The 24,263-nt window shown below is 36.2% G+C and overlaps 1 protein-coding gene across 3 annotated transcripts in view; it reads right to left on the bottom strand.

Annotated features, from left to right (window-relative positions):
- Window positions 1-24,263, bottom strand: part of SOS1 (SOS Ras/Rac guanine nucleotide exchange factor 1) — a 151,140-nt gene that overhangs the window by 28,297 nt on the left and 98,580 nt on the right. For 2 of the 3 annotated variants that reach the window (XM_040496575.1, XM_040496576.1), the window contains exons 9-15: window positions 16,453-16,580; window positions 15,039-15,694; window positions 6,158-6,239; window positions 5,193-5,315; window positions 4,937-5,040; window positions 3,533-3,755; window positions 2,305-2,424 (exon numbers count right to left, since the gene is read on the bottom strand). In XM_040496575.1, coding sequence (XP_040352509.1) covers window positions 2,305-2,424; window positions 3,533-3,755; window positions 4,937-5,040; window positions 5,193-5,315; window positions 6,158-6,239; window positions 15,039-15,694; window positions 16,453-16,580 — 1,436 coding nt within the window. The remainder of the gene's footprint in view (window positions 1-2,304; window positions 2,425-3,532; window positions 3,756-4,936; window positions 5,041-5,192; window positions 5,316-6,157; window positions 6,240-15,038; window positions 15,695-16,452; window positions 16,581-24,263) is intronic. The other variant, XM_040496577.1, reaches the window with a different exon arrangement.

Here is a 24,263-nt window from a genome sequence, read left to right on the forward strand (position 1 = left end):
ACACACACACACACACACACACACACACACACACACACACACACACAAAACAGTGAAGGTTGTGGTGCAGGGCAATGGTAAGATTCTTGGATCTAACAATTGTTGGTTGACTAGTCTGCAGGAGAGAACCAGGGAATAAGAGCTGGGACAAGACTTCCAAGGGTCAGAACAAATATCAGAAACCTAAGAAACCACTCCTTAGGGGCGCCTGGGTGGCGCAGTCGGTTAAGCGTCTGACTTCAGCCAGGTCACGATCTCGCGGTCCGTGAGTTCGAGCCCCACGTCAGGCTCTGGGCTGATGGCTCAGAGCCTGGAGCCTGTTTCCGATTCTGTGTCTCCCTCTCTCTCTGCCCCTCCCCCGTTCATGCTCTGTCTCTCTCTGTCCCAAAAAAAATAAATAAACGTTGAAAAAAAAAAAACATAAAAAAAAAAAGAAACCACTCCTTAAAAGGAGTCACAATTGGTTGGATTAGTTTGCAGAGCCATTTATACCACTAGGGAAATTGCTGAAAACAATAGAGCAACCAGCTGGCAATTAGCAGAGTTTAACAGCTGGATGTGGTCAGGACAGGAGTGAAAGAAAGCACTACCTCTCCTGCTGCCTTCTTGGAGTGACCGTGGACATACCCAAAACAGTACCTCTCAGAAGAGGAACTTCTCAGCTTAACATCTAAGTGTGGAGGGAGCTGGAGGATAGGCTTGTCGAGAAGAATCCAGCTAGTCACTAAAGGAACAAGCTCTGGGTGGTGGGGAGTCGGAGGGGCAGGACCCACAAGTTGCTACAACAGCAAGTGTCCAACAAAGAATTACCAGGCATGCAAAGAAACAAGAAAGTACAGTAGTGTCCCCTCATCTACTGTTTTGTTTTCCCCAGTTTCAGTTACCCAGCAGTCAACTATGATACCACAGATAGCTTCCTTTTGAGGTGTCGTAAGGTCATTTAGTAGCATACCGCTAATATCACAGTGCCTAAAGCGTTCACCTCACTTCATCTCATCATGTAGGCATTGTATCATCTCACATCATCACAAGAAGGGTGAGTACAGTGCAGTAAGATATTTTGAGAGAGAGACCACATTCACATACCTTTGTTACAGTATACTGTCATAACTGTTCTGTTATTGTTAGTATTGAACAATTAAAAAACAGTATAAGGGGTTTGGTACTGTCTGTGGTTTCAGGCATCCAGTGAGGGTCCTCTGTGGATAAGGGGGGACTATTGTATGATCCGTTCACCGGGGGAATAAAAGCAGGGAACAATCATTGCCTGTGAGAGGGACCAGATGTCAGATTTAACAGAAAATGATTTCAAAGTAGCCATTATGAATGTGTTCACAGAACTAAAGGAAAGAAGGCATGATTTAAAAAGTAAAGAAAGATATAATGACAATGTGCAGAAGAAAGTATCATAAAAGACACAGCAATAACAACTGGCAACTCAAACTGAAAAATACGACAGTTTAAAATAAATTTACTAAAGGGGCTCAATTTTTGAACCACCAGAAGAAAAAATTAATTAACTTGGAGACAGAGCTGTTGTTCAAAAGCGAAGGCAAAATAAAGACTTTCCCAGGTGAACAGAAACGGAGAGAATTTGTTGCTAGCAAACCCACCGTACGAGAGATAGTAATGGAAGTTCTTCAGGCTGAAAGCAAAGAACCCCAGATGCTAACACCAGTCCATGAAAACAAAGAGCGGCGGTAAAAGTAATTATGTGATTATAGGAGACAGGATAAATGCCTGTTTTTTTCTCATTGCTTCTCTTAACTGATTTAAAAAGCAACTGTATAAAATAATGTGAACGTAACGTACTGTTGGGCCTATAAGATATACATATAGAATAAATTGCCAATAACCAGACAAAGGAGGTGGGGAAGAGCAAAGCTGTAATGGGCTAAGAAAATAACAAAGGGGAAAGCAATAATTGCCACATGTATTGTTAGATTTGCATCATTAATTATATGTAGTATGTATGACAGTAGTGCCAGAAAAAAGGAAGACAGGGAACAGAGCTATACAGGAGGAACACTTCTATCACTGGGATTAAGCTAGGAGAAATCTGAAGTGGATTCTGATAAGCTGTCTCTGGTAAACCTTAAAGCATTCACTAAAAAACCCCCCAAAAGATATAATGAAAAAAATCATTAATGAAATAAAAGTGCTACATTAGGAAAGTATTCACTCAGTGCAAAAGAAAGGAGGGACAGAGAACAAAAAAAGGACGCAAGACACATAAAAATAGAATTGCATTTAAAATCATAATAGCTGACTGCTCCGAAATGCGAGAGTGTCAGTAACACTTACTTCTCAAACCACAGAGTGAGGTTAGTGGTGTGCCGGATCATTTTTAGGAGATTAGGAGAATTAATTTCTTTGTCTTCTTTTGTCCACACGCTTCCAACTAATTCTGATGGCTGTACAGCTCTGAAATCATCAAGACATAATTCTCCATGATCCTTTTCCCTGTAGCATACTGTTTTACTAAGTAAATGAGATAAATAAAACTAAACTCCCATATAAACCTTTTGTTTTTACACCAATAGAAAGGTTTATGAAAACAACATATCACAACTAATTATAATTATGTGTATTTTTCTATAGATTAAAAAAATATTTTTATGCATATATTTGTGTACTTTTATTATTGCTTTATAGTAGCATTTTGCTTTGGGCAACATTGAGATTTTTTCATAACATCTTTCCTAGCACTTAACAAAGATTATTTAACAAATTAGGGTGACAATGTAATCGGGGATTGTTCTTTTAAATAATGATACCTGTTACAATAATCAGTTCAATGAGGATATAGTAATCACTGTAATTCAGAAATCTTTTTTTTCTTCTAAAGGAGGGAGGGAAACCCTACCATCTTTTGGTAAATAAAGGGAAATAAAATAGATTCTAATATTGGTTTTTGGGAATAGTGATGATCTTTGGGGTGGGAGGAGATCTATACATTTAGTTCCTTTTTTTTTCATTTAGTTATTTCAAAAGTTTGCAATCCTAACTAGTCCCCATTTAAAACAAACAAACAAGCAAAAACGGACACTTTTTGAGACAGTAGTTACATCAATGTAGAAAAACTAAAAAAGGCTGTGACGGGCCATGACTTAAGTTTACAACTACAAGGGCAGTAGCTAACTTACTGAGCCCTTACTCTGTGCTGGGCTAAGCACTGTATGTTATATATTGACTGTTTTCAATCTCACAACAGCCCCAAGAATAGGTACCATTATTAGATCCATTTTAACCTTGAGGAAGCTAAGGGACAAAGGGATAAAAGTTTCACATGAAGGTTAAAGTTGCCCAAGCATACCCAGCCACGACTGGTAAAGTCACACGCTGCACTCAGCTTTACCAGGTAGGAGTGAGAGAAGAGGTGGCCTTCTATACATCAGGCTTTATTACTACTCCCCTTCATATACTAGCTCACTTAGGTCTTATAACATTCCTATAAGGCAGAAAACAGTATTTCATTTAAAAAATCAACTCCTTGGAAATGATTTTTCAGCTTGAATGTCAAATTACATACCGATATAGATCTGATTCAAGTAAAGTGAGTTGTCGAGCAATTTCTATTGGGTGTAAGGTGAGCAGGTCAAAAGTCTCTATGTGCCCAGGCCTGCTTATATGCCACTCAACTGTGGGAGGTGAACTCTGAAATGTAATATTATGACCTGGTCCATTGTCTCTTGCAATTTTTTTCCTTTGGATTATTTTAGTGATGGATTCAACCCATTTTTTCATTGCTTTACCTGAAATACATTACATTTTAAATAACATTTAAATACTTTTCACTCAATATTTTATTCTTTTAAAATATTTTAAAATCATACCAGTGATAGTTGAATATATATTTGCTATTACAAGGTTCAAATGATCAAAATAAAAAAAAAAAATGGAAGTTCCTCTTTACCATTCCCTGTTCCCTATCCTAATCTCATTCTTCTTCACATGGGTAACTGCTGTTAATAGTCTGGTATATATTCTTCTACATCCCTTCTAAATAAAATTAGAAAGTAATTTATTCATAGACATTTTTCACCTTTACTCTTCTGAACGTCAGTTCAAAATATTATAATTCTCCATAAGATAGATCTTACACAGATGAGATTTAGAAGTACAGACAATTCATAGTCACTATTAATCTTATTAATGTTGCATTTTATAAACCAAACAGTACCAGAGGATCCATGCCTTCATTTTAGTGCGAGTTTTTGATGTGGCTTTGTTTTGTATTATGCATGAAAGTACTACTATTTAACTCTTTACTTTCTGATTCTCCTTTAGAGTGCACAAGGGCAATTAGAAACAAGTTTGTCTAGGTCATTCTTAGACCTATACGATCACAGAATCCTTAAAACTAGAGGGGAGACTTTGAAAACATCAAGCCTTACTCCTTATGTTACTGATGAGGAAACCCAAGTCTAAAGAATCAAAGTGGCTTGGCCCAAAGTCCTGTATCTGGTGAGTGGCAGTGTTCAGAAGAGAACTCTTGCTTCTTGGCTCTCGGTTCAGTCTGCTCTGCTGCCTCTCTGATACACCTAACTGGGTGTAGTCAGTTTCCTAACTGTTCACCTAACTGGGGCCTCGTCAGTTTCCATCAGTGGTGTTACAATGGCACACTGCTTCCTAATTGTCTTCTGGGACACAGACCTTCAGATAAGTGGAGAGACAGAATAAATCGAGACTTTTTCTGTCCAATTCCAAAATGATCAGTAAGTGGATTTCCTAAATGCAAATACATTGGGTCAGCAGGGTGATTATTGAGCAATTTGTAGGTCAAAATGTTGTTTGGTGAAAATTTTTAACTTTTTCAAATGGTTATGCTGCCACTTAGAAACAACTCTTAACAACACTGAACAATGACATCAACTGAGAGTCACCAAAAGGTACTTTTATTACATATGAAACCAGGCACTTAAAAAAACCATACCTCTTACTGTTCCAATAAACTCTTCCATTCGCTGCAAAAGATCTGCGTCTCTTTCAAAATCATAGAAATGGTGCTCTACCCAATGCCGACATACATTTAATACTCTATGGCATTAACAAAGAAGAATAACTGAATTACATGGGAACTCAGGCATAAATGTTTATCACAATGAATCACAAAAATTAAAACAGTAATTCTTACTGGAACAAAAATTCAGTACAGACTTAATGCCTTCAGTTATTTAATTACTGCTTACCGCAGTTGTACAGGCTGTATGTATTCTTTCCTAAACCTTTTTAGTTCTGCACTCAAGGGTTGATCTCCATTCTCTATAGCTATGCGATCAGCTTCTGTTGGCTCAGGCTCTGGAATTTCAAACCTAACATAAAAGAGAACAAACTAATGAAAATACTAATAATATCAAGTTATTCAAATAGAAAACTACAAACCTTTTCACCAGTCAGCACAATCAAGAGAGCGCTGTAAAAAATTACTAAAGACACACACACATCGGTGAAAATAAGTAAGACTTCTACTGATCTTAATTTCTAAAAAAGAAATTAATACTTGACAACAAAAACAAACCTAGAAACATAGTTAAGAATAAAGAATACATGCAAAGTCTAAAAATAGATGTGATTATAAAGTTATGGGACTGATGTTTATTTTTGGCTGTGTAATCACTCAATCAGCTAACATAAAACTTTACCCTTAAGGGTATTCCTTAAAAAGTAGACTGCTCTCTGATTGGCTGAAACACTTCTCGATTATATAATGTATTTGTTCACTGACAAGCTCCATTGTATTCAACATGTGGTATATTTGAAAAATTCTGTTTAGAACATCTAAATCATCAAAATTTAGAAGTCTAAAATATACATTTTTATATAGTTCTTTAACTATATAATAAAACTATATAAAAGTCCAAAATCCAGAGTCTAAAATATACATTTTTATATAGTTCTTTAACTTGAATAATTCCATAAATATGCAATTTCATAGTTACCATATAAAAAAGAATGCTTATTTTTATACTTTAATAAATGAAAACCACAAGATTATTATAAAATAAATGCTCATCTAAGAGATTTTATTTCTTAAAAAAGTACTCACGAACTACAATTTGAAGCTCATACAATTTATTTCTGAGAGACATGTAGGATCTTAGCTCACTCTCTTTAAAAAAAAAAAAAAGAATTTACACATTTTACATTAACAGACCTTTCTATTATAAGACTCAGTAGTTCTTGAGGTTTACAAAAGGATCTGTATGTTGTAAGAAATGTCCGAACAAAATTGGGATCTAAGAAGAAAAAGGAAAAATATCTTATTAAAATCTTTGGTTCAGAATGATTAAAGCTATTATTAAAACATTTTCAAGAGAGATGAAAAACAGTCAGTTTTGAAATTCCCAAAATGTTTTGACCACATAGAATGCTTTGGACTTTATAACAAACTGCTAGCTTGAGCACTTCCTAAATTAGTGGCAAAACCATTGATACTAGGATTCTGTAACAGCTTATTTCTTGACTTCTGTACACTGTGACTAGCTGAACTGAAACTCCTCATCGGCTGCAGGAATGCAAAAGGAAGAAAGGCAAAGAGCACGCAACACAAGCTCCCCACCTGCTACCTGGATCTTAGAGCATCTCTGGTTGGCTTCTTTCTCTTGAGAAAGACAAACAGAAAGAGAAAGGCCACAGCAATAGCCCAGTACTTCTTCTGACGTCCAGACTGTCTACCTAGGATCAGTTATCTAGATTTCTTTAAATCACATTAACAGAGCATACGACTAAAAACTGGATACTACAATGTTCTAGATTAAGCTAAATACACTTTCTAAATGATTTGCTAGAGGTTTTAATTAAAGCTGCTAAAAGAAGCTTACACATACCTGTAAGTTATTAAAACTCTTAAATGTGTGAGAATGTTGATTTGGTTCTATTCACAACTTAATCCCTTTTATTTCAAGTAGTCACAATAAGAGTTTCATCATACGAGCAGGGGTCTCCAGCCCCTTCCAAGAGAGGACCTACTTTGCATTCACATCTCCATGAAGTAAATCAGGAGGCTGACTGAATGTCATCACTTCCCCAGGCCTGGCCTACTCCAGTCTCTCCTAGACAGTATTCTCCCAAGTTGTGGAGAAAGGCTGCTGTCATCAGCACAAGAGACCTGGTCTGTCATCTTCTGTGTAAAGAGGGGGAGAGACATCTTCCCACAATGGAAAAAAAAAAAAAAATCACGCACTTCTATAACTCAAATTTCATCAATGTCCACATTTAGTTGTAAGTCTTCAAAAAGAGGGAGGGGAGAATTCATTAACTTTTCTATTGGGAAGATCCTTTTCCTATTTTACATTACGGACCGGTAAGCTCTAATTTAATGATAAATTCACTGAGAATAGTGAGTACCTTTGTGGATCCTTTCTAAGTACAATATCTTTTATTCAGATAGGATTTACTAAGATTCAGCGTTCATTTGTGTGGAAAATTTCTACTTAGGCTGATTCCGTCTGATTAAGAACCACTCTAAATTTAGCCTTAACATAAAATAATGAAAATATATTAACTCCCCCAGCAAAGCAAATGAATGGATTTATCATAAAAATAGAAGTCTATTTCTAATCTATTGGTAAATGTGGTCATCAAGATAATGAACTGATTTAAATATCAGACAACCTTGAATTTATAATGCTTTTATAAATTAAAGAAAATTTACAGAATAAAAACATACTGGTTTTAAATGTCCCTCTTCTCCTTTGCCTTCCAAGTCTACAGTGGGTTACTGATAAAGGTAATTTAAATATATACAATCCTTTAGTAATTTCCTCTCTGTTGGTATCTTATTGTTTGTCTTCAGTTACAGAGTTCCTCAAACGTTAAAGACTAATGTCTCATCCAGAAGAAAAGATTTTAAAACAGAAGGCTGTACAAGATTTTAAAACAGAGATTTATATCGGTTTCATCACAATCCTCCCTTTCAAGAATCTACTTCCTGTTCTGCAAATCTATTTGTAAGGTGAGGCTACTCAAAACATCCTATGTTTAGGAATCCAAAGTAGTGGCCACTATAGATGCTGAGCTGTCACTAATGGAGAGAGAGCCCAGACACATGGTACAAAAGAGTGTCCCTAGAATCCCTGAGCTGTGTTCTAAATTTAGGCTGACCCCTCCTTTTTAAAAAATTAAAAAAAAAATTTATTTTGGTCTAAAAGCCTAAAATTAATATTCAGATCCATTTCTTCTCAGATGCCAACTGAGTTAGGTTAAAAAGTTGTGGGATATCAAAGGTACTTTTAAGTTGAAAAACAGAACAAAAGCAAGTTCTAGATGAATTGTTTTTTAAGAAAATTGCCTATTTTTAAAGGCAAACTACTTTAAAATTGCCTTCTCATCTTCTACCACAACTTCTGGTCATTTCAGTACTTGAGTAACTGATGACAATGCTGGGAAAGTCGTGCTAGGCCTTGGTGCCACATCAGTCACACGGGGATCAAACCAATTCCTGATATCTGTTATGTAACGTTCGCAAAGAGCATTCACATAATTTATTCCATATGACTTCTGTGAAGTGAGTGGGGCTGTTGTTTTCCCTTTCTACATATGACAGAAGTAGCTAAGACTCATCCAAGGTTACACAGTAGAATGGCAGAGAGTCTAGATTGTGCGATTTCTAGTTTTATGCCTTTTTCTACTGTGTCACACATAACCTCGCTGGATTAAAGGATCCTTTAAGGTTTCTGCAGCTGTGACATATAAATATAAAGAATGGTTCCATGAGTTATGTAATCATTATAGAAAACTTACATAAATGATTAATTTAGAATATAGCTGTACTCAGCTAATCTTGGTTTAAGGCACTAGGAAAATCACTGAAAAATCAGCAGTCTAATTGTGATTCTGTAATTCTTGTTAAGCCTTCTTCCAGATTTTAGGAAGTAGCTGCTGTGCCTTCCTGTACAGTCTTCAGAAAAGGAGTTTCTGAAGCGGGCAGTGAGATAAACACTCCCACAATCGTCACTGTTGTACTACATTCTAAAGTGACTCAAGTTTAAGTTGTTTTTTAGCTTCATCAGAAGTAAAAGCAGTCTTGCCAAAACGAAACAAAACAAACAAAAACCAGCAGAAGCTAAAAATAAACCAAAAAAATTTGGCAAAAGTTTAAGTACTTTCAAAAAATATCTGAAAGGCTGCATATATTCCCAGGCTTGTATAATTTATAGAATCCATTTTTAGTCTAAAGCAGTGCAAAATTGCTAATGAGTGAAAAACTTGTATGGAGAGGACATAACACCTGTACTTGAAACTTTACACGAAAGAAGGGTAGATAGTCCAGAAGCTATTTTTACCTCTATCAATTTCCCCACTTAGGTGATTCCAACATGTACTATGTCACACTAACCCCTAGAAACCGTGATCTTACAGATGATGTAAAGGACTCAGATAATTCAATATCTTAAAAATACTCCTCAGTAAGGACAGGCTGTGTACTTTTGTGAGAACGCAGAGTACAGGCAACCATCAAAGCTAAGTCTTACGCTGGCTCTCCCGGCTGTGGAGGGGCCTCTGCCCACCTGTGTTATAAAACGGTGTTGCATAGACAGCTGGAAGGCAAATGCATGAAAATACAAAAGCCAGGCCTGCTTTGGTTTTAAAACCTAAGTGCAAATACTTGTGGAGAACACGAAACTTGGCTATTTTGATAGTCTCTTTGTCTGTTTATCACTTGATTGTGGATGTAAATTCCAGAAGCCTCTTTCTCAAACATAATCCCAAATGGATTTCAGCGTGAGCGATGATGCAAACTTCCTTGTGGTTTTTCTTCTTCAATCATTTTACGTAACGTTGTCTTCTACTAGATCCTCCTATCCCTGCAGTTAAGATTTCCACCAGGCTCACTAGCTGGTCTGCTTCCTTCCCTCGATGCAGCTTGCCATGCAAACGCCTGCCGGCTGTACCAGCAGATTCCTGGGCTAGGTCCAGGTTGTTTCAAACACAAGCTGCAGGGACTATTTTCTGCTGGTCTTCCAGCTGCCTTGTCTCCCTAACTCGAAAACTATCCTTTGATAATACTTCATTGCACAATTCATCAGAATCTTAGGAACTCAGAATATACTATCCTACGTTAATGTTCAGAATATAACGTACTAAAGTTGAGGTGATAATCCAATCCTTTTTTCTTAGGTACCTATATTGATTGACACTTGACATTTTATTTGGTAAGGTCAATGAAATTTATGAAATATTTGTTCTATGGAGCTATTTATGTAAAGAACGCCCCTTCCCCCACCACCGTAGTGAAACACTGTTAATCAGGATGTCTGTTCATGTGATAATTCTCCCTCTAATACAGCCATTTAAAAAGCCACCAGAAACAATAAGCTCCTCAACAAGGGTTTATAAACAATCACTCTTGAATTCCTTAAAAAAGGAAACAGACGCTATGCTGACGCACAAACACTTTAAAAAAGTTATCAGAGAGTTTAAAAATAGAACAGTACTGCCCTATAGATCAAAAATTGTTCAAGAGATTTGTTTTTTAAAGTTAAGACACCCAAACTTAACTTATATAGGCCATGAATGCAAAAGAAATCTAATTTAGGTTTTTGAGGATTTTCTAGAAGGGCATAAAATACCAGTAAATAAAGAAAAATATCAACAGGCTTAAGTTTTTTCAACACCATTTTCTAGAAAAGAGAAGTTCATCATGCATGGGAAACACCTTTTTCCCACACTTCAAACATGAAAAGCTTTTATTTCCATGTAATGTCAGTTCTAAATTTTCCCTATTTCACGGTCACCTCATTTCTCTAAAACAAGACGATCAAACCACACACACCATTACCACACATCTCTTTACTCATGCTGTTGAAAGTCTCAATAATTAATTTGTACTTTAGAAACAGAAGTAAAAGTCCTCCTCTCATCGCTGCTTCTTTATGTACATTGCTCTGTGCTTTCTTAAGGTAGGTAAGGAAGAAAGTCTCTTCCTATTCTTCCCAGATTCAGAATGCCCTAAGTAGATAATGCTCCCACGCCCCACGGCATTTGAAATGAATTCCAAAGTTCTGATGTAGCTAGTGACTTACTCGATGTCCAGAAATATTGCATCTGAGAGACAAGTATAAATCAGATTCCACATAAGAAGACCCTGTGGCAATCTTCTAAGCAACAGTGAAGCATTTTCTAATTAACCTAAATTAAGTTTTTTCTCCCAGAAAGCTTTTCTTTACAGAGCACACAACACCAGTAGACTAATGACTGGATTTTGCTAAAAACTTAAAATGATTATGCCCAGTATCTAACTATATACTAAAGTCTATGCATTAAAATGGAAGTTTATCTATAGTCAGAGTTTATTACCTATTTCAATAAGAGAAAAAAATTCCTCTGCTAAAGTCTTCATAGTAAACTTGCGTGTGCCCAATGATGAACAAGCCATTTATACTACTGGAAATTCAAACCAAGCAAGAAATTCTCTTTATTTTTATTATTTGATACACATAGTAAAAATTGTTACATTTTAATCATGAAGAAAAATTTGCCTTGGATGAGTCACTATAACATGGTGGAAAGTATAGTCTATTAGGGATCAGGTTGGTTGCGGCCACAGTAAAGTCTGAATTAAGTAAGGTTAAGCCAGTTTTTCTTTTTCTTTTCTTTCTTTTTTTTCCTGTTTTTTTAGGTTTCTGACCAACCCATAACCTAAAAAATGTGTGTAAGTGGTGCTTATCAGATATTAAGTTTTCTTAATTATAGCCATTGTCTTTTATTATAATTCTGTACAATATAATAAAAATGTGCAAGTTAAATTTTAGCCTTTGTTTCAGCCCAACTTGCATTGTGTGTCCTCCAATAAACATATCTAACCAACCAACCGAGACAAACCAAAAAGAGCAGATGAATAATTGTAAAAACAAGTGGCAACTTGATCTGTTATTATGGTAGTGAGGACTCAAAGTACATTTGGGCTGGAAAAGACCTTAAAAAATTAACTGCTTTCATGTTTCATGAGTTCATAGATGGTCGATCAGAAACACATCCCACGTTGCCTGTAACACGTTCAGTGAGACCCCGTCCAGAAGAGCCCAAATAAGCTAGGAATTAATACTAAGCTGTGTGTACTGTAAATCACAGCTCATGAAAACTGCTTGTGGATTCCGGTTACACCAGTCGTGCACTTTAATCACATATGTTAAAATATTCAATTAAGTTTCAAAAGAAGATAGAAAAGAAAAATGTCAAAAAACTCGGCCACAACACTTCCAAAACCAACACTCGCATTTTATTCCTCAAGATATTAATAAAAGGAATTTTTTTTTCAAAATTTTGACTTTTTAAAAAAGTAAAACAGTCTTGTCAATTTAAATGCGAACACACTTAACTTTGCAAACTTCTATAAATTTGGAAATTTCAGTGTTTTATATTAGCTAGAAGTAAAACACTTAAAAATACTATTCTACTCAAAAGCTAGAAGTTAATATAAACGAATGCAACTACCTAGAGTGACGAATAAGAAGCCGTGGCACACGTACTACGTCTGCAGACTTGGCCAGTGTTGTGCACGTTAAGGAGAAAACACAGCCAAGATGCAGAAAAACCATCAGCTATGCTCATTCACGTCTTAAAGTACCCTCGTTCGGAAAATAAGCACAAGGCATACAGTTCCCCAGAAAATATTTAATTGTAGTTCTGCAACTGCTTACTAATAATCGTAAGTTAGTTCTGTGAAATTCAGCAAGCAGTTTAAAAACAATTTTTATCATTAACAATCAAGTTTTACAGAAACCATTACATTTAAAAATTGGGAATTTGAAAATGGTTTCCACCTCAGATCCCACTGACGTGACAGTAAACATTAGGTAAGTCTCCTTCGCACTTTCCACTAATACTGTTCTACAAGAAAAAAAAGCCAGTAAAGCTTTGGTCCCACACAGATAAAAATCTAAGGATCAATTTTACGCTAAAAGGTTTAAGAGCTCAAAACACAGCTATTTAAAATAAAATGATGAATAGCTTAGAATACTTATGTTAAATAAATCAATGACTCTTTCAAGACACTTAAAAATCAGAATAATGTGGCAAGAAGAGCAATTTAAGCTTGTGCAACCTTAAAAATTCCTTAAAAAGCAAAGAAATAAGTGTTTTGCAACCACAAATTTTGAGTAATGAAACATTTTGGTAGTTGTATTCTAGGTCTTAAAGAAGAATACAGAGGTTGAAAATCATGAAATAAGTTGGTCATAATAATCACTGAAAATTGTATGTCTCAAAATGTTTTATATGTAAAAAAGGTGCCAGAATAACCTATTTCTTTTTCACGTAAAAATCTTGGGCAGCTTATTTAACTCTCCTGTGCTTTGACTTTTTTTTTTTTTTTTTTTTTGAGTCAGTAAAATGGGTGCATGGACTGTGGCAGATTCTAGGCAAAAAATCAGCAGTAAAACTGGAACCCCAGACCAGTCTTATTTCGCCGTCTCCAATGTGTTTCAGCTACTGACTGCTACTACCAAATGCAGTCTGTTTAGAGAACCCAAACTGCTTTTAATGGCCTATGGAAAGCACTAATATCTTACTATGGAAAAGGCTAGCAAAAGAACTACCAATTAGAGGCCAAATAAAAATTACAAAGAAAACAAAACTCTGGCTTATTTATGCCAGAGACATGTGGACACGATGAAACATTATGTTTATAAAAGTGTTTGATATCACTGCTAAAAATATTCTAATTTAATTTTACTCTTTTGCAAGGTGGCCCTGATATGGTTGCCAGGCCACTTAAGTAGTTAAGTGGCCATTTAATAACTGAAAAGATTAACGTTATTGAATGCTAGTCATCTTTGTTACAGTCGAGTAGTTAACAGGTATCTTTAAAAGTTTAACTGGTGCCACAGCAGTTTCCAGAGAGAACTGAGAACCCATTTATAGGACTTTAAACAATGAAAAACATCAACGATGAAAAAAACAAACCAAAACCAGAAACACATCTCCCTCAGAAACGCACATCTCCTAGAGACAGGAATATATTTAAGCAAGAAGTATAGGGATGGAGGTTAACTTTCTCCTTCAACTATTTAAGAATAACACTTATGTTCTAAGAGTTACATTTCAGTTTATAGGTCTTTGTAATAAAAACATTCTTTGAAAGTAAGTTTACATTTATCTTTACAAAGAGCTTTCACCTTTAGCAGTTCATTTATTCTTTCCAACAGCATTTGAAGGTAACTGTTGTGATGTTGATTTTTGAGGTGAACTAAGGTTCTGGGATGGTGAGGAGCTGTGACAGAGTGACGACATAAATCCACATTTCCACTATACCATACGCTACAGTAGTTTACAATTACCAAGCTCTCTACCGAAGGTCGAAGAATATTGGATTATCATTGGTTACTTTATTAGAAGAAATAAAATTACTTAAAAAAAAAAAGTCATCACATTTGTTCCCTGACTCTCAGACATCATATTTGATTCAGCCTCTACCAATCTTCCTAGGTAGTTGGGATATGTTCGTCCTTAAAAAACTGCCCTACTAAGATGGACTTTTTTTTTTCTTAATAACATCGGTTGTAAAATGCAAAAAATATTGAAAACTTACATGACTCTCAGGCTTGCTAAATTTAATTAAGTCTTAGGAATGGAAATGAAGAAAACCCAATGCTGTGTATATTTGTACTACCAGCACAATTTTGATGATGAACATATATGAAATTTTTACTGACTTTATCATCTCAGTAATGGAAACAGACAAAAGAAAAAAACAAGTGGTAAAAGTTATGTGAAAAAGTTTCTTAGACCCTAACGATGATGATTTCTCAGTACTTTTAGTCTTGTTTCTGCCGCTAACTGGGAAAATTCAGCCAAGTGATTTTATTTTCTCATTTGCAATCGTGGCTATAAAGCTACAAAATAATATGTGAATGTGGTAGACAAAGTATAAATGGCAGTGTTTTTTAGGCAAAGGAAAACGAACTGGGATAATGCAGAGATCATCCTTTGTTGTTAGTCTGCTTTCTATTTTAGGCACAGTGACCTGTGCAGCAAAGACTCTCAGCTGGAAGCAGCAAGACACAAGTGACAGGCAACTCAATTACATTTCTTACCTGCGTACATATGGTACGTGAGCCTCTCAATAAGTTTAATAACAGTTCCTGCTTTGATAATTGGAATTCCAGCCTTGGGCTGTGTGTTCTCTTCAAATATTATATTCTCTTCGGAGTCAGGCTCTGCAAATCGATAAACATCAGCACTAGGGAGCCTCATCTGCTCCTCCTTCTCTTCCTGTAGCATCGTCACGTCAAGCATCCTTTCCAGTGTGCTCCGGTACTGGAGAGATATCAGTGCTGCCATCCAATTGTTTTTCTCTTCAGCTGACTTGGCAGAAAATATAACACTATTTTCATCTTTTAAAATTATTTCAAAAGCATGCTTGTACTCACTGGTGTCATCTTTGTCATTAATTTGTACCTTTCTCATGAAAAACTTTTCTTTCAGACGATACTCTGCATTGCTAGCACCAGGAAGTCTTGGCTGCCCATGATTTGATTTACAGCAAATCATTAAGCCATCAAAGAGAAATATGTGTCTCTCATGCTTGGCTCCTACACGTGTAAGAGTTCCTTCCATTATAAATTCATTGCAACACTGTCCAATGTCTTTTCCCTCCCAACCATCAATATTCTTCTGAATCTCGTTCATTTTCTTGATTGCTAGTTGTTTCCCCTTCATTTGCTGACTATAAAACCGACATGCAGATTCACTGGGATAAAGGGAAAAACAGTATTAGTGCACAGATAACAGGCAACCTAGAATTCACGTAAAGGACAGTAATAAGAGTACATTTAAAAAAAAGTTGCACTCACAAAGTGTTCACTAATTCTCCACATATATTAGTGATACAAAACTGTACCATTTAGAAACCAAAGCAACACAGTAGAGACTTTTTTTAGTGACTACTGACAAAATTCTACTCTATAAATCCAGCTACGGAATGATTACTTCTACCTTGGCTACTATTTAGAATGAAAAATATTAAAAAGTAGCTCCATACAGTGAAAAGAAGAAGAGACTTAAAAATTATTTAAAAATGTTTAAGTGGATAAGAGCTAAAGCTAAAAATCATGCACAGATTATAATGAGGAAACTGGAAGCAATGTATCTGAATTAATACCTCAAGTTACATAACCCCTAAATAAAGGACACTACGAATTTTACTTTCACAGAACGGTGATGTTGACATAAATCTACGCAAGACATTTTTCTCTCTCTCTCCTTTAGCTTACCAGTTGGCTCTCAGGAGGTCTTGTCTGGGAGTATGCAAGGAAAATGCACAAATATGAAAGGTTTTTCAAACAATAACAAATTCTCTTGGCTTTGATGTCACTTCCTCTGAAAGACCAAGCTTGTCACTAAAACTATTTTCTTCATTGTTTACTGACGAGGGAACTGAGATCCCTGAATCTATACCAAAATATTCAGGGTGAAAAGGAGGATTATTAAAAAAGTAAAAATATTCACCTCAGTCTTCGTTTTGCAAGACTTTTAGAACATATTTTTTCCATACCACTCTGAACATTAAGCAAAGCTGTTATTGCTTGTTTCAAACATTCCTTGTCTTCTTGATCTTCACTCTTTTCTTCTAACTGCTGCAAAGTCAAAATGACAAATCTGAACCAGTAGGACAGTTTGGGACAAAAAGAATAAAGATAACATCGATTCAACTCTTTCTATCACAATGCAACTTGTAAATGTGTCATAAAATGCATTCTTTTAAAAAAGCGTTTTCTTCTTTATGTATCACTTTCTATATTAACATGCAACCAAGTTTTCCACGTTAAAAAAAAAAAAAAAAACAGTAGAAGCAGTGTTAAGAGATGTCACACCTTGTGACAGGCAATAATGTGCAGTTTCTCAGGTGACTATTCCTGAAAAGAAATGAGGGACATAAAGTGTCTTCTTAACCAGCACAGGATTTGCACAGCAGCAAGCACATAGATGTGGTTTTCTGAAGTATGGAATCTGGTCTTAGGTTTCTGATTCCAACACGGCTGCTGTAGCAACAGGATGATTAGGAAGATAAATACACACGGGAGGATGCAATATGGTGGGGAGGAACTTGAAGACACAAAACCTAGGACCAAATTTTGACTCTACTGCTGTGTGACTTTGGGGCAGATTATTTGACTTCTGAGTCTCACTTTTCCCAACTATTAAATGAAGCTTTATAAAAATCTTGCTCTGCCGACTTAATGGGGTTCTCTCTCTCACTCTCTTTTTAAAATTTATTTCTCTCTTTTTAAAGTTTATTTATTTATTTTGAGAGAGATAGAGACAGTGTGAGTTGGGGAGGGACAGAGAGAGAAAGGGAGGGAGGGAGGGAGAGAGAGAATCCTAAGCAGACTCCACACTGTCAGCGCAGAGCCCAGCGCAGGGCTTGAACTCACAAAACCGTCAGATCATGACCTGAGCCGAAACCAAGAGTTAGACGCTCAACTAACTGAGCCACCCAGGTGCCTATTTAATGGGATTCTTATTAAAAATCAAAGCACTGTGTAAATGGTAATATACAGTATAAGTTGTTTTCTTTGTAGTTCTATAGAATTAATATTGGTATCATGAAAAATTTTGTCAGTATTCACACGTTAAGATTATGAGTAAAACTAGAAATGCAACTATTAGTGAAACCCAAGCACATTTTCTACTGGTGGCAAAAGTCTGTGCTTAATAAGGATTGAGTCAACAATTACTACCAGTTATCAATACAACAGGTGGCTATAATTCAAGCAAGCAGTTAACTGAGCAAGGTATGAGTTACAATAAGTAACAAGAATTCAGTAAACTTATAAACCTGCTTCTGGCTACCAAAAAGAAAAAGTTAAGAAATAGCATTTACCAATAGTTTTCATGCAATATTTAAGAACATTTACTCTTTGTGACAAAGGAAAAGACAGGAGAAATAAAACCACAAAATATTCAAAGTACCTTGTAAAGGTTTACTTTTTAATGAGCGTAATTATTCATTATGACTCTAAGGGTTTTACGTTCTTGAAAGATATTCCTTAAAGATCAACAACAAATTCCTTTTCATTTCTGCTAAAGACTATATACACATTCTGATGATTTGTGAAAAGTAAACTTATTTCTTACTCAAAGCCCTAAACCGTTTTTCTAGAAATAATTTACTTAAAATACCTTAAATGCTCAAGTATTCCATAAGTTATAAATACCGTATTGTAAAGTCTATTTAATACTCAGCTTTTATCATCCAAATTTCTTATATTCATTATTAAAAACTCACCATACTTTCAACTAAAAGGTGCAAACTACACTTTTTAGAAAAATGTTCAGTCTCAATTGTGTTAGTAAAATAAAAATCTATTCACAATAATCCCCCAGATAAAAAGGGTAAAAAAATGGTTCTCCCCCCAAAGGATAAAAGACTTAAAATATACATACATATCATATATCTGTATATAGCAGAAGATACTCAGACATCACTTACTCATAGTATTGTTCTTCACTATGGCCAGCTAGATTAAAGGAAGTCAATGGCCAAGTGTGCATGAAAGACAGCTGCTAGATTTTTACTTAACGGCTATTGCTGGTAAACTGAAGGCTGGACTTTGGGTAATCTCTCAAAATACCTTCTGGCCCTATCACTCTAAAACTATTCACCTCTCATATGGCAGAATTTTGGGAGACAAATAAAATGTTACTGTTAACCTTTACTTCCAAGTCAGCAATCTCACACTGAAAGCAATGTTCATGAAAAAGAGGCAGAATTCTACATGGCATAATAAGAGCACCACAAATGAGAACTATTTCACTGTGTTGTTTCAGAATTTAATTGCTCAGATATTCAAGTCAATAAGACACATGGAGAGTTTTTAGTTTTAAAGAGTTGGCACCAACAGGGAACAGAATATTGAGTCCTTCATATTCTATCCTGTGGTAATTTTTGTATTATTAATTCAGGCAAACAAACCTAAAGTCATACAAAACACAGTTTTAACATACATAAAAAGAACTATGAAAGTAACAAATGCATTTAGGCATGCATTTAGTTTTCTATTCCATAAATGTTTGAAGATTCTGGGTCATTTATCTATCATTTAACGATAGCATTTCACATACAGAATATACCAGTATCTCAAAAATATTGTTAATACATTCTAAAACCACAAACCCAAAGTCTATGTCAAAACCCATAAATCTTTACTAATAAAGTAATTTTTAAGTTTTTAAAAAAGATTTTAAAGTTTATTTATTTATTTTGAGAGAGAGAGTGCGCAGAGCAGAGAGAGAGAGAAAGAGAGAGAGAGAATCCCAAGCAGTTTCTACATTGTCAGCACGGAGCCCTATGTGGGGATCCAAACTTACGAACTGTGAGACTATGATCCAAGCCAAAACCAAGAGTTGGCCACTCAACTGACTGAGCCACCCAGGCACCCCATGAAGTAATTTTTAAATGTAATTTTTACCTTCATAGCATTAGTCAAGCATCTAAAATAAATTTCAATGTAATAAATGACCTTTCTTATAGGCACTTTTGCTTAACATAGCTGACTTAAACTGGGCATTGGTGCAGAATAGCTGAAGTTAACTACCATCAAAGCGGTGGCTTATTGTTGCTACAGAAACAAAGCAGTGGCAATCAGTATGTAAATAAGACTCCACAAAGCAGCATCCTCTTTTTACCAAAGTGATGTTCAATACCATGCTTTTCATGGGTACCTATTTAATAACATTGTGCAACAGCAACAATTTAATTTTCCAAATACAGTTCTGTTTAAATAGTTAAAAATTATCAAGTCTTGAGGTTAAATTGCTGTATATGAAATTATATTTAAAATAATCCACAGAATCATATTCCAAAGCACAGTGAAAACTCATTGCTCTATAGTGGTGATAAAATTTATATTCTCAAAAGAAAGGATCCACTTATACAGTGATTACTTTTTCTTGGTCCTTTAGAAATAAGTGAAGGGGCAGAAATCAATATGGGGTACTACGTGTCCAAAGGAAACCCTGGGAAGTTTCCAGGGTTTAAATGGGTTTAAATTTAAGAAACTGTGAACTGGAAAAGGACACAAAACTGAAGACTGTTTAGATATAAAAAATAAAGTGTTACACCTGATGCATTTTAGAGGAGTCCAACTAATTCACAAACATGTAATGGTTTCCTTTGGTTAAAAAAAAAACAAAACCCTTTGAACTCATGTTTTTATTTCTAGAAATTACTTTTTCCAACACTAGATTATTTAAAATGAAGGAACTGCCACTACTTGATGGCAGAGGCAAGCAAGACCCAGGATTTCTGACCCTGAGTTCAAGGGCTTTTCAATATACTAACCAAAACACCAAAATAAGTTTGAAATACCTATTTAGAAAATATTCACCAAATAAGATCTAGCCCATTCAGTTAGGTAAACTGCATGCAGTGCACAGGATGGCAAAATATAGAATCAAGAAAAATGTAATTATCTACGGTTTGGGACATAAAGATTTGTCTTTGTCTTAAATGTTGCGTGTATATAGAGAGTTTATCACAGAGTGGGAAAACACAAGCAAAGATGAGGATCACATTTTGATTGTGGAGTGGTTACTTGTATACTCTTTGATGAGATGCTAAGAACAGATTACAAAGTGGAAAATATATGGTCAAATAGTAAATTTAATTTACTAGTCCTGTTAACAAATGTATGGAATATTATCCAAGTTATCCAGAAACCAACTAATTAAACCACTGCTCCCGACTCTTTGCTATGCTTTAACTTAAATATCCCTTTAAAGGCTGAGCACAAGAAAGGCAATGACCCTCAACTATTCTTTTATAGTAGCAGCACAACTAAAAACTATGGGTGAAAAAGATGAAATTCTTAACTAAAATGGGATTTAGAGATTATCTTCAGCTTTCAATTGCTCATATTACTTGTTAAGTCAGAAAGTACATTTCAGGATGCCTGGGTGGCTTATTTGGTTAAGCGTCTGACCCTTGGTTTCGGCTCAGGTCATGATCTCATAGCTCGGCACTTCGAGCCCCATGTTGGGCTCTGCACCAAAAGCGTGGAGCCTGCTTGGAATTTCTCTCTCCCTCTCTCTCTGCTCTTCCCTTGGCTTGTTCTCTCTCTCAAAAATAAATAAACATTTAAAAAATCTTAAAAAATATATGTTTTTAAATTTAAACTTTTTTGTTTGTTTTTTTTTTTTAATTTTTTTTTTCAACGTTTATTTATTTTTGGGACAGAGAGAGACAGAGCATGAACGGGGGAGGGGCAGAGAGAGAGGGAGACACAGAATCGGAAACAGGCTCCAGGCTCTGAGCCATCAGCCCAGAGCCTGATGCGGGGCTCGACCTCACGGACCGCGAGATCGTGACCTGGTTGAAGTCCGACGCTTAACCGACTGCGCCACCCAGGCGCCCCTAAACTTTTTTGTTTTTAATTTCATTTATATTCGAGAGACAGAGTACGAGTGGGGCAGGGGCAGAGAGAGAGGGAGACACAGAATCTGAAGCAGGCTCCAGGCTCTGAGCTGTCAGCACAGGGCCCGATGTGGGGCTTGAACCCACAAACCACGAGATCATGACCTGAGCAGAAGTCAGACACTTAACCAAATGCACCACCCAGGCACCCCAAGAAAGTACATTTCATAACCAGTTCCCTCCTTTCCCCTCAAAGTTATTTTTTAAGTTAGTGATTTCATATATGCAAATAACTCTATTATAATATATGAAATTTCAACCAGTAAGTGATGTTAATGATATTAACAAAATGTAATCTTCTTTTACTTAATCAGCCTAAAGAAACCCTCATTTTCCCCCAAGACAAGTGAGCAGATGATCATTACCAAAGCTGCATATAATACATGGAATAAACAGTATAAATTTACGGCATAAATGTATACTTCTTCTACAGTTGTAAGTTAAATAAAGCAATATCTTTCTTTTTTTTAATTTTTTTTCAACGTTTATTTATTTTTGGGACAGAGAGAGACAGAGCATGAACAGGGGAGGGGCAGAGAGAGAGGGAGACACAGAATCGGAAACAGGCTCCAGGCTCCGAGCCATCAGCCGAGAGCCTGACGCGGGGCTCGAACTCACGGACCGCGAGATCGTGACCTGGCTGAAGTCGGACGCTTAACCGACTGCGCCACCCAGGCGCCCCAGTAATATCTTTATAAAATTAGCCAGTGGTTGAAAATATAAAAATGAAATCTTAAAATATAAATTATAACATGATTTATAATTCACTATTAGGAAATAAAAGCAATATTCTCAAAGATGTTTCAGGAAAGTCACAAATTTTATTGAGATAATTAAGTAGATGTCTTTTGTCTTTTAGAAACTAGAACATTAATAGTAGCTGAGTGGAAAAAAAAACCTCAAAAGGGCAGATCAACAAGGCAAAGCCAATCAGGTCCCAACTGGAATTAATTTAGCAAATATTTAATTAACCATCCATATTTATAGCAATGAAAATATGATGGTGAGCAAGCCCATTTGGTCCCTACTGTTAGCTTAAAGCATGAAAGAGAAGAGAAATGAATGACAAAGTGTTATGTAATGGAGGAAATATAGCCTTCTGGAAATACACAGCAAGAAGAAGCATTCCAGAAGGAAATGACTACAGGAACTGAAGAATAAGAATGGGGAAACATTGGTAAAAGAATTTAAAATAGGCAGATGAAATAGTATGTGTGATTGAGAGATTTTTAGGGACCAGGACTGAGAGAAACTAGCTGAAGAGTAGAGCCTGGTGGGTGGGAAGAAAAGAGGTTGGAGAGAAGTGATGGGTCAACCTCAGGCTTTATCAGGAACTTGGACATTAACCTGCGGCAATGGGGAGCCATTAAGGGTTTTAAGCTAATGACTAACATGATCAAATTTGCAATTTAGAAGGATGACTTTGGTTTACTTAGCTCCTCAAGAGCAGATTGTGTAGGGAAGGGAGATGGAAAAGGCAAAACTAAAGGGAGACTTTCAATAATAGAGATAAGATGATCATGGCCTTCAGAGTATTGAGAGGAAGATGAATCTAAAAGAAGATCCTTTTCAAGAACGAAAAGGACTTACTTGGTGACTAAATGGATGTGACAGAAAGAATGAGAGAGAAGAGTTGAAGACTTTCGGGTTTCTTTTTTTTTTTTTAATTTTTATTTATTTTTGAGAGAGACAGACACAAAGTATGAGTGGGGGAGGGGCAGAGGGAGAGGGAGACACAGAATCCGAAGCAGGCTCCAGGCTCTGAGCTGTCAGCCCAGAGCCTGTGCGGGGTTTGAACTCAAGAACTGTGAGATCATGACCTGAGCCGAAGTCGGACGCTTAACTGACTGAAGCCCCAAGGACACTCAGGTTTCTACTGAGGAGAAAGATGGATAGTGGGGGCTGCTCATGAGAGAGTGAGCACAGAAAGAGTACTTTTGCTGGAAAAGGTAGTGAGTTTTGAAGAAAGTGAATTTGACGTGCTTACATAATAAACAAGCAAAGTTGTTCAATAAACAGTTGGATGATAAACAGCCTACATTTCCACGTTTCCCTTTTTTTAAAACGTTCATTTATTTTGAGAAAGAGAGCACGAGTAAGCACATGCACGTGGGAGAAGGGGCAGAGAGAGAGAGAGACAGAGAGAGAAAGAGAATCCCAAGCAGACTCTGCACTGTCAGGGCAGAGCCCAATGCGGGGCTTTATCTCAGGAACGTGATGATGACGACTCGAGCCGAAATCAAGAGTCAGACATTTAACTGACTGAGCCACCGAGGCATCCCTCTACATTTCCCTTTTTATACCCCTCTCTTCATTGAATCCTTTTAATTCTAACGAGAACTGCATAAGTTCCTGATTTTTTTCATGTTGCCATAATCAACGTTTGGTGTGGCAGTTCATTACCTAATAGCAAAGGGGTCACTGCTTTATCCAGAGCAATTTCATGAGTAAATGATGGGATTGGGGGTGGGAGGAGGTGAAAGGAGTGATGGGTTTCAGGACATGCTACCCCCCAAAATAGCACCTTGACATATTAAATATTTTAAGTCGAAGGGGTTTTAGAAAACAGAAGATCAGTGACCTTCTTGCTTCTGTCTTAAGTTCCTTCACCTTAAATATTCAGTGCGCCAATGCTCCTGTATCATGTAAAAGTGACATCAAATAAACTTGTATGAATAAATAAAGTTGTATGCTTTTTTTCCTGTTAGTCTTTGTCAGTTTACTTTTCAGACCCAGTAAGTGGGTTGAAGAAAAATTTCCTTCCCCACAGGTCCTTGGAGCTGAATGTTTTTTTTTTTCTCAGTACATTTTAATGAAGAACACTTGGCATGGAAATTATGTCTCA

The sequence above is a fragment of the Herpailurus yagouaroundi genome, unplaced genomic scaffold, assembly GCF_014898765.1.
Source record: "Herpailurus yagouaroundi ecotype Mexico unplaced genomic scaffold, PumYag 188, whole genome shotgun sequence".
In the NCBI taxonomy this organism is placed as follows: domain Eukaryota; kingdom Metazoa; phylum Chordata; class Mammalia; order Carnivora; family Felidae; genus Herpailurus; species Herpailurus yagouaroundi.